This window comes from Haliotis rufescens, unplaced genomic scaffold, assembly GCF_023055435.1.
Source record: "Haliotis rufescens isolate VD_foot unplaced genomic scaffold, xgHalRufe1.0.p SCAF_99, whole genome shotgun sequence".
Taxonomy (NCBI): Eukaryota; Metazoa; Mollusca; class Gastropoda; order Lepetellida; family Haliotidae; genus Haliotis; species Haliotis rufescens.
The window spans coordinates 507,516-518,956 of NW_025964393.1; the positions used below are offsets into that span (position 1 = coordinate 507,516).

General features: G+C 38.2%; 1 protein-coding gene across 1 annotated transcript; it reads left to right on the top strand.

Annotated features, from left to right (window-relative positions):
- Positions 1–1,774: 1,774 nt before the first annotated feature.
- Positions 1,775–6,916, top strand: LOC124120293 (E3 ubiquitin-protein ligase TRIM39-like). The gene is made up of 3 exons (XM_048391809.1): positions 1,775–2,955; positions 3,431–3,478; positions 4,034–6,916. The coding sequence occupies exons 1-3, from the start codon at positions 2,130–2,132 to the stop codon at positions 4,351–4,353; spliced, it is 1,194 nt and encodes a 397-aa protein (XP_048247766.1). The 5' UTR covers positions 1,775–2,129; the 3' UTR covers positions 4,354–6,916.
- Positions 6,917–11,441: the final 4,525 nt, after the last annotated feature.

The window sequence follows — 11,441 nt, forward strand, 5'->3', positions numbered from 1 at the left end:
GTGTGCTTTTTATCAAAGCGAGAGTTTTCTTTTATAAAAATTTCGAAATAATTCGTTTGAATATTGTGTATGATTTGTAGTATATCAACCATCGTATAGTTGAGGAATCGGGGTTTTTTGCAAACAGCTTGTATTGCTTTGTTCAGTCGTCTGTTGGTAATAGTTAAGTGAAATACATTAAATTATCTTAACAGCTATTTTACCGTCCTTGGTCAAAGGGTTTTAGCATGACCACCCGATCCCGTTAGTCGCCTTTCACGACAAGTATTGGTTGCTGAAGACCTATTCTACCCCGGAATCTTCACGGGTCTGCAACCTATTGACGTAGGGCAGTCAGACATTGGAATATTGTCTTCGATTTATCTTGCAAACACCAAGGAGGACAAACTTGAGCTTGAGTTATCTCAACAGTGCAACTTGCCTTTTTTTATATATTGTTTGCTTGTTTCTTGTTGAAAGCCACACAAAGCATTGTTCTAGCAATATGACGGAAGAAATCGAGTCTGGACCAGATAAGCTAGTGACTGATATTATCAGCAACTGTGCATGCTGTTGAGGTTATTTTAGTTATTTGTTTAATTTTTCGATATTTCGTGTTTTTTCTCGTCACTTCAATTATATATTCGTAATTTCGGATATATTTTCGTTATTTCAAATTTATTTTAAACCTCGAAATTTCGAATTTGTTCTTCTTGCCTCAATTATTTTCTCGATATTTGAATTATTTTCTAGAAATTTCAATTATTTTCGCGATATTTCAATTTCTCTCTCCTTTCGTCGAGCATTTTCTCGTAATTTCGAGTTTTTTTTGTTATTTCAAATTTATTTAGGAAACTCGAAATTTCGAATGTTTTCTCGTTACTTGGATTTTCTCGTAGTTTCGATTATTTCGATTCATTAACCCAGCTCCGACTGTCATCTCAGACCATAAACGAACGTCCCTTTTGTGCAAAATCTAATCTTTTGTTTGACCACAATGTAAAATTTCGACACACATAATATTGAGTAATCTGACTGTTGTAACGTCACATAACACTTATTCTCAATGGTTGTTTATGATCCGCTACAGACTTATTATGATTCATTATTAGTAATTAACGCAAAACTAAAATGTATGCAGTCACATATCCTAAAGTGACATACATAGCGGGTAAGGGTCTCTGCATGTAACTGTTGAAAGAGGTCCTTCAAGTGGAGGTATTTATCACAAGCGACCTACTTTATTGAAACGTACGCGCCTCACACGCAACACTTAGTGATTGTTTGGATTGACGGGCACCTAGCGCCGTGCTGGTGGCGTGATCGAGCTAACTGTCTAAGTGTTTGCTTTAAATATTATTAACTGTGACATTACTACTTGTTCTAAACATCTTGACACATTATTTGTTAATAATGACGACCTCTATCCAGGAACGATATGTGTAAATAATAACGTTGATTAATATGAACTCTTTAAATTATGTGAGGCATATGTACTTTAATTAGACAAATTAAAGACTGTGATGGCTCTGGAGGTTACATTAACGGCATGGGGTCATCTAAGTAATTTGATCAAATCTCAAAATATGACGCGTGGTAAAGAAAAATACATAATATCACACGTCACTGTCAGTACGAATTGTGAAATAACGAGTCTGGAAACGATTTTATAAACAACGTGTAAAAAACCAGTATCTGGTGAGACGAGTGTGTCAATCCAACTACAGCCAAATATTAAGTACATAATTATAAAAAATGTCTGACTGATTTATTCTTTATTCCGCTATTCACAGGTAACAATGTCTGAATTCATCGCTGTGTCAGCCATCAAGAACTACCTGACCGAGTGCCCAATCTGCAATGAACAGTTTGATGAGGCCTCCCATCTCCCCCGCCGAATGACATGATGTGTACAGTGCATATGTCATGACTGTCTCCAGAAGATCTACAAGGAAACAGACAAGACGTTGCTTTGTCCAATCAGTCGCCACAATCATCATCTTCCTAATGGAGTCGAGTCTCTTCCAAGTGAACCTCTCATTCTGAAAATCCTTGATGATCTGAAGATCCACAAAGGTCTCCGCTTGCCATGTACAGATTGTCCGGACAACAACGAGGCTGTGGCCAGATGTTATGACTTCTGTGTGTTCATGTGCACAGAGTGTAAAACTTCACATGACCGACACAGATTATCTAGACTCCACACGACAGTTACCTTTGAGGAGATGAAAGGCCGACCTGTCCAGAGCTTTCGTCGTTTACATGAATGTAGTCAGCATCAACAGCCACGGCAATTTTACTGCTACACTTGTGACAAGATCATATGCGTGTCCTGCACTGTGCTGGACCACGATAAAGGGAAGGGACATAAGGTTGTATCTGTGGCCGAGGCACACCAGGACAAGGCACAGTCTACTGATGACACTTTGGCCAGACTCGAAGTGAAGACAAACAAGCTCTCAGAAACAGAAACGGAACTGACGAAAATATTTCAAACCATCATGGTATCAACAGAAGCTGCTAAGCAGGACATCAATCAGACTTTTGACAACCTGATTGATAACATACAGGAAAGAAGAGCCATTCTGTTGTCAGATGTTGAGCAGAAATCCACCAAATCACGTAAACTAACAGAAGAGGCCAAGGAGTCAACCCGAACATTGCTGACTAAACTAAAGTCTTCCACTGTATATACAAAACAGATGAGGGGGAAGGCTGACCAGATAGAGGATCTACAACTGATGTTGTCTTCTGCCGACTCCTTGAACACCTTGTTGGAAGAGTCGGCAAAGGAAGTTGGGCTCTTCAGAACAGGTGTCAGTTTTGTCCGAGCCAACTTCAACCACCTCATCACTTCCGTTAAGTCGACAGGATTGGTCAGGTCTGTCACATTCTCCCCAACACAGAGGCCGAGCTATGTGCCAGAGGCTGAAATGTATAACACCATCACCCTGGAACCTGCAGAGTTACCTGAAGGTTGGTTTGATATGCATTTTTGTGTCATTTTTGTGAATGACCATTTGGAAAAACTCATCTTGAATATGCGAAAAATTATTCCTATATGCAAACAGACATTTTAAAACATATTTTCACACAATTACACTTTTCAGTGCAATTATTATAAATCTTGATAAACAGCTTGTGTCTTTATGAGAAACAAATTATTTATTTTCAATGCTGTCGCTTGAAGATAGATCAAACATGTTTTAATTTGAGAATGTTCATCTATTATTTCTTTCTGAAAAATTTCCGTAAATGCAGAGATTGTTATGTTGTGTGTCTATACCTTTTCAACTCTTTTGTAATGCGTCCCTAATGAAGGTGATCATGTTTTGTTTCATAATAGTTTTTAGAAACAAAATCAACTATTTTTTAAACACCTATCAGATATGTTATCTCCTGTGAATACCATTTGTTTGTGGTATCATATACTGGGGTTATTTACTTTCAGTGGCTGACGTAGACGAAAGAATTTCTGGAAATGAAGAACAGGTTACATGTGAGTTGTTTAAGAACGATACACATGCAGAACGCAATGCACGTATGCACACATGCACACATGCGTAAACATCTGGTATCATGCTTATGAATATGTATTTAGATAGGACGACCATGGATTTCACACCCGCAAGTGCCATTATGCATGAAACTGTCAAGATCCTTTTATCGCGTTTGCGCACATTCGATTAAAGGATATGTTAAAGAAATCGGATTCTTATATATATTCTGAAAAGTGCAATTGCATTTTAGAATGGATGTTTTCGATGATTGTTGCTGTGTCCAACTAGGCGCTTAAAGAACTGCTTGTCTACATATGTTACTTCGGCTGCTTTGGGGGTTATAGACCTCGTCTGCAGTTATGTAACTTACTCTACGTGGTGGTTATACATTGCTTTTTGCCTAAATGTATATTTGGTAAGTTACAGATGATTATCTCATTTACAGGTGAAGTCATTACTTTAGTGAGATACATGTTGAACTATAATGTTAGGCAAACGTTTTCCTTTTTAGACAGATCATTACATTCCATCAAAAAGTGTGTTTCGACCCACAGGTCCGACCCTGCAGTGGGACTCCAACACAGCCAGCTATGACGTCACTACATCAGGATCTGTACTCACTAACACCAGGCCAGATCCTCCTCAACCAGACACCGGATGTCGGATACATTCAGGGAAACGTGTACTGGCGTCACGGCCTCTGGTCATCAGGCGAGGTCAGCGATGCATGTTTCCTGTTAAGTGTCGATTCCCAATGAAGCAGATGAAAGAGGAAAATCACATGGTAGCTGAGACAGCACTGACCCCCTCCCCTGTAGATACTCGCAGGAGTCAACCTATTGGACTGAGTGTACATGTTGTAACATGCACCTAGCACAAGTCGCAGCTGTGTCTCAATGTGAGATATAACGACAAACTCCTCACTGACTTCCCACTTTGCAAGAACCAGATTGGAGAGTCGAATGATTTACACTTGTGTTTCTTCCTGAACGGTACAAAGGAGAAAATCTACGTTGTTGGTGTTGTTGCAGTCAAAGTTATCTACACAGTCAATGATGCTGCTTTTGACATGCCACTGTGGGTCATGATGTACGCAGGTCATATCAGCCATTCAGACATGAGAGGAGAACTGATATCCGGCCACGATATGACTGTGTCGGACGGGATGTCTCGACTGTTGTTGTCACTTGACTAAAACTACCACATGTCAACACACACCGCAACAAATCAGAACAGGAAATAACGTGTCGTACATGTGACATACGACATAAAAGTAAAATACACCGACTGCATGTGACACACCACAGAAAGTAAAGTATACTGACCTCACGTGGCACACGACAGGAAGTAAAATATACTGACTGCACGTGGCACATGGCAGAAAGTAAAGTATACTGACTGCACGTGGCACACGACTAGAAGTAAAATATACCGACTGCATGTGACACACTACAGAAAGTAAAGTATACTGACTGCACGTGGCACACGACAGGAAGTAAAATATACCGACTGCATATGACACACTACGGAAAATAAAGTATACTTACTCATGTGACACACTACAGAAAGTAAAGTATACCGACTGCACGTGGCACACGACAGGACGTAGAATATACTGACTGCATGTGACACACTACAGGAAAGTAAAGTATACTGACTGCACGTGGCACATGACAGGAAGTAAAGTATACTGACTGCACGTGGCACACGACAGGAAGTAAAATATACCGACTGCATGTGACACACTACAGAAAGTAAAGTATACTGACTGCGCGTGGCACACGACAGGAAGTAAAGCATACCGACTGCATGTACCACACTACAGAAAGTAAAGTATACTGACAGCACGTGGCACATGACAGGAAGTAAAGTATACCGACTGCACGTGGCACACGACAGGAAGTAAAATATACTGACTGCATGTACCACACTACAGAAAGTAAAGTATACTGACTGCACGTGGCACACGACAGGAAATAAAATATACCGACTGCATGTACCACACTACAGAAAGTAAAGTATACTGACATCACGTGGCACACGACAGGAAGTAAAATATACCGACTGCATGTACCACACGACAGAAAGTAAAGTATACTGACTGCACGTGGCACACGACAGAAAGTAAAGTATACCGACTGCATATGACACACGACAGGAAGTAAAATATACCGACTGCATGTACCACACTACAGAAAGTAAAGTATACTGACCTCACGTGACACACTACAGAAAGTAAAGTATACTGACTGCACGTGGCACACGACAGGAAGTAAAGGATACCGACTGCATATGACACACTACAGAAAGTAAAATATACCGACTGCATGTGACACACTACAGAAAGTAACGTATACTGACTGCACGTGGCGCACGACAGGAAGTAAAGTATACCGACTGCATATGACACACTACAGAAAGTAAAGTATACTGACTGCATGTGACACACTACAGAAAGTAAAGTATACTGACTGCACGTGGCGCACGACAGGAAGTAAAGTATACCGACTGCATATGACACACTACAGAAAGTAAAGTATACTGACTGCATGTGACACACTACAGAAAGTAAAGTATACCCACTGCATATGACACACTACAGAAAGTAAAGTATACTGACTGCACGTGGCACACGACAGGAAGTAAAATATACCGACTGCATGTACCACACTACAGAAAGTAAAGTATACTGACTGTATGTGACACACGACAGGAAGTAAAATATACTGACTGCACGTGGCACACGACAAGAAGTAAAATATACTGACTGCATGTGACACAATACAGAAAGTAAAGTATACCGACTGCATGTGTCAGGGTGTTTATGGCGTAGGATCCGCTCAGTGTAGGTATGAAGAGATGCCGAAATATTTAGAGAAATATATGCCCTTGGACGTGGTTCACTCACTACATGTGTTATTGGCATTTGATATATTTAGTGCCATCGTTAAAATATGTCTAGCATGTCTATTTATTTCAATATCCAACGGATAGGAATGGGTTATCTTAGGTCAGCTAACACCTGCCATCTGACATGATGTAAGATGATTTTAATAGCATCTAGTAGATTCGGTATTTCAGTGTATATGAGTAGACACTCAATTGAATGGAGATTTATGAAGCAAATCTTTCTATATATATAGGTTATATAATGGGGTTTTTTCATTAAATTATCAGTGAGAATAGTTGTTAAGCAATTAAGATATTAACTGAACCACATTGCAACTAAATGCAATTCTGGCTACTATGTTTAATATGAATGGATATTGTTGAGGTCAGTGAGGTCATTATTTTGACTGTTCATTTTTAGACTGAAGTCCTAACTAGAGACACGTAAAAAAACGTGTCAGAATAGGTCTTCAGCAACCCATGTGTGCCGTAAAAGGTGACTATGCTTGTCGTAAGAGGCGACTAACGGGATCGGGTTGTCATGCTCGCTGACTTGGTTGATGCATGTCATCGTATCCCAATTGCGTAGATCGACGTGCATTATATTACTGGATTGTCTGGTCCAGACTCGATTATTTACTGACCGCCGTCTAAAGCTGGACTATTTCTGAGTGCGGCGTTAAACAACAAACAAACAAACAAATCCTAACCAGAATGAGAACTGGTTAAAAGAAGGAAAAGTCACAATCTTGATACATTTAGGCCTATCGAAAAGAGATAAGGGATTGAATGAGAGTGATCAGGAATCATCTCATGTGGTGGTCACATTGCAAAACATCGGTTGCGGAATACGTGCGCAGCAGCTATGGGAAACTCTGTCAAATGCAGCGGAATAACCTCGGCTGCATCCGTCAAAAGCCGATCATAGATAATTGACAACACCTTATCCAGACAGAAACGGCGTGCGAGAAATGGCGGCGACAACCAACACGGGACTTAATTTCTTTTGGGCAGTCTTGACAAGAATACATTAAATACGTGGCATCGTGCAGCCATTATTCATATGCATCAGAATTTGTTATCTAACGTTCGAGACGTGTTTCTTTTGGTCTCAGTTATCGCAACTAAATGGGCTGTGGTCAAATATGCTCTCCGAACACGCTGGGTATGTCTGACATCTCGCCCATCCGTTCACTGCATCAGGTAGTGGTATCTGTTATTAAATTAAGAAGCCACAGACGAATTGCCGACTGTTGACATTGTCTGATATATTTTTTTTATATCAACAATTATTGGACAAATACGGGATCTAGCTTTAAGACGTGAACAGTGAATGAAATTATAAGTGAAGTCATTTATCTAGCTCTATGACTGATACGATTTCCATTCGACTCCCATCAAAATAATGCATAAAAATTACATTTTTGCCGAAGATGAATAATTTGTATTGAAGTGAAATATTTTATTTACGTTCAATGTGCATTAATTTCTGTTGTGATTTAAATGCATACCCCTGTTAAGAAGATAGTTACTTCATTTATGTCACATTGTAAAATATTCCTTCCCACTTAGTAGATATTCACAAGATATTGCTTACATTAATTACGATAATGCTTCTTTTTATTCAAATAGATCGGAGGGCCTGGATAAGTGCATTCAGAAAACATGTGGCATGAATGTGTCACCCATGCATCGCCTTGTGACGTAAAAAAATAATTTGAAAGTGTTAAATTTGTAACTGCAGCGTTTGCTATCTTACAGTATGTGAGCATTGGTGTCAGGGAATTGGTGGCCGTACTATTTTTCTCTCTTGTAATCTAATGACACTCTTAAACCATGTAATGACTGGATGTATGTTGTCTCTCCTATGTTCACTACCATATTATTGTACTGAATGTGTTTTTGTATTTTTTATTTGCAAATATTATGGGCATTTATATCTACAGTCAGATAAATCCCATGTATTTGTGGTCGTTTTTGCCTCGTCAATAATTGTAGTTGCTTGTTGTGAATCTTGGATATCTTATGTTCAGCACTTCAATCACGGGTTTTCTTGTTGTCCCCGTCAGTTGGATTACCCGACGGTCTAGGAGAGGGTGTTCTCTCCTAGGTCCGCGCGCGGGGTATGTATAGACTTTCTAGATCTCGTATCTTCTCCCTCCAGACTTCCGTAAATCGTTCACGATTGTCTCGCTACTGGAGTGGTCACGGTCGAAACTCAGGTTTCGTCAGTAAGTGGGTTCTGGGTTTGTCGATCTAGATTCTGACTTAGTCTTGTTGAACTAAACTAAACGTAGTTACTAGGGTTTGTAATACTATGTTTTGCTTGTAAGCCGTTATTGAGACGTAATCGTTTATTTTGTAGTCTAAGTGACTCATTTTAGGGATAAGCTCTCTCGGTATTAAGTTCCCCTTTAATTTACATCACAAGGGGTACAAAACGGAGGATCCTCACCTTTCAATAGATATTCATGGGTATATCTGCTGTGGCCAATATGACATCGTCGCATAATGACCTCTTGAAATCTGGACTGACAGCCCAAGAATGTATATCTTATAATTGGTATAATTTCATGTAATTTATTTATACCTACTTGGGTGTCCCACTTCTTTTGCATTAGATCTCGAATGTAAGATATCATCACGGGTTTATAGCCAGTGTAAGGGATCAGAATTGGTGTCACAGATATGTTGAGTACTGCTTTTGCAGCAGCAGCAGCCAATGTGTTACCAATGATACCAACATGGCTTGGTAACCAACAAAAGACGATGTCATATTGGCCAGGAGCAAGATCATTAAATAACTCAATTATTTCAATTAAAAATGGATGTTTACATGACATATTTTTAATAGCCTGAAGGCATGAAAGTGAATCTGACAAAATAATGAATTGTTTATATTTGGAATGTTTCTTGATATATTTTAGTGCTGTTAAAATTGCATTTGCTTCTGCTGTGAATTTTGAACTGTTGTCTGGAAGTCGTGAAGATACTGTTCTGGATCCAATGACAGTGGCACTAACAACTGCGTCACCATCCTTGGATCCATCTGTAAATATAGATTTATAAGTGTCATAAGTATTTCGTAATTGATTGTATTCTTGTTTATAAATTAGTGGATTTGTATCAGATTTCTAAAGTCTAGTTAATGTGAGATCTACATTTGGCCTTACCATTTGCCAAGGAGGCGATGAAAAAGTTGTATGGGAGGTATGTCCTGAAAGTTAATCTTAGCAGCAGAAACGACATATTTAATTCTTATTCCAAGTTGTGGAACAAGAGATGTTTTCTTATTGTAAATATCTTGGTAAAGACGATTAAATACGCAATTAAAAGCTGGATTTGACTGATTGGAATATAATTTAGAGATCGATTGTAAAGATAATTTCAGACCGCATTGTTTAAGAGAAGGCTCATCCGCTTCTACATACATACTGTGAATGGGAGAAGTTCTAAAGGCTCCAAGGCAAAGCCTCAGGCTCTGATGATGGATAGTATCTAGTTTTTTAAAATTACTTTTGCAGGCTCCACCATAGATAATGGAGCAGTAATCGAGTTTTGAACGGATGAGTGACCTGTACAAGTGTAAGAGGGTTGTTTGATCCCCTCCCCACTTAGAATTGGAAACTACTTTCAAAACTCAAGTGCCTTCAGACATTTAGCTTTAAGGTAATTAACAGGCGGAAGGAATGTTAAATGGCTATCGAAAATATGGCCTCCTTTACAAGTTTCATAGGGATGCCATTCAAAAATAGTTCAGGGTCCTTATGTGGCTTACATATTCTGCAGACAGTTAGTTTTTAATTTAGAAAATTTAAACCCGTTTTCAAGGGACCATTTATGAATTTTATTGATACAGATTTGTAACTGCCTCTCTATTGTATGCATATTTTTTCCACGACAAGGAACTTTAAAATCATCAACGAAAAGTGATCCATCTACTGAATCACTCAATAACCTTTAAAGACTATTAATTTTTATACTAAATAAAGTGACAGACAAAACACTGTCTTATGGGACACCCTGATTCTGATGATAATGATCAGACAGGGTGGAACCCAAACGGACATGAAAGTGTCTGTCAGTTAAAATCTTGGAAACAAATTGAGGCAAACGGTCTCTCAATCCAAAATGATGTAAATCTTTTAAAATCCCATCACAAGGGAATATTCCAACATGTCCAAAATATACAATTTTGTATATTTGGTATATCCAAAAATGTACAATTTTTTATATTTGGTATATCCAAAAATATACAATTTTGTATATATGGATAGATTTTACCACGGCTTCATTGAGTTTCTTCTTACGTTATACAGGGATTCTTACTATATGTTGTTGTTATTGAAAATATTACTAATGATACCGGAGAGTATTATTGTATGTGACAATAATATTTTAATACTATTTTCATTATGACAACTATATTTGGAGTGTTATGAAATAATTTGTATTCATTTATGTTGACAGTATTTTACACAATAAAGAAATAGAACATTTGAGCAAACTTTTCTAACAGTTAGATCAATAATATATTTAATACGTACGCCACCTCTTTACAAGTAAGATGACAGATCTATACACATACAAGTAGTTCAGAGTAGTTTTAAACAATGACGGTAAAATAAATATACCATTAATACCGGTAAATATGAATATATACAATTTAATATATATGTTTCTGTTATTTCATGTTATGGTGATTCTAAGTTTAAATAATTGCTTGATATCTTTTTACAAACAGTTGTATGCACTGTCCATTGTGATACTTCTACTTAAGTATATGAAAAAGTATGTTCGTTTAGTCATTCGACATGCGTTCATTGTAAACAAGGATGAGTGTGACAGGATTACTAAGTTTGTCATCTAGTATAATGCACTTCCTCGAATAGCATAATTGGAAGAGAGTTTGTAATTAGTTATATCCGGAATCCAATTAACTAAGGCAGCTGGCATCAGTGGAGAGTGTGAGCAGCTGGAGAAAAGGCGAGTAACTCAATGTGATTAATTAATTTGTGGAATTTTAATAACACACAGAATCGCAGATGTTTCTATCGTACATTTGAGGGTGAA

What these genes read in the sequence shown, in the direction of transcription:
- LOC124120293 (XM_048391809.1), top strand. Translation starts at nt 2,130, where the DNA reads ATGTGCACAGAGTGTAAAACTTCACATGACCGACACAGATTATCTAGA. An exon ending in ACCTGCAGAGTTACCTGAAG is followed by an intron (nt 2,956 to 3,430) that starts GTTGGTTTGATA and finishes ATTTACTTTCAG; the next exon opens with TGGCTGACGTAGACGAAAGA. An exon ending in AAATGAAGAACAGGTTACAT is followed by an intron (nt 3,479 to 4,033) that starts GTGAGTTGTTTA and finishes TTCGACCCACAG; the next exon opens with GTCCGACCCTGCAGTGGGAC.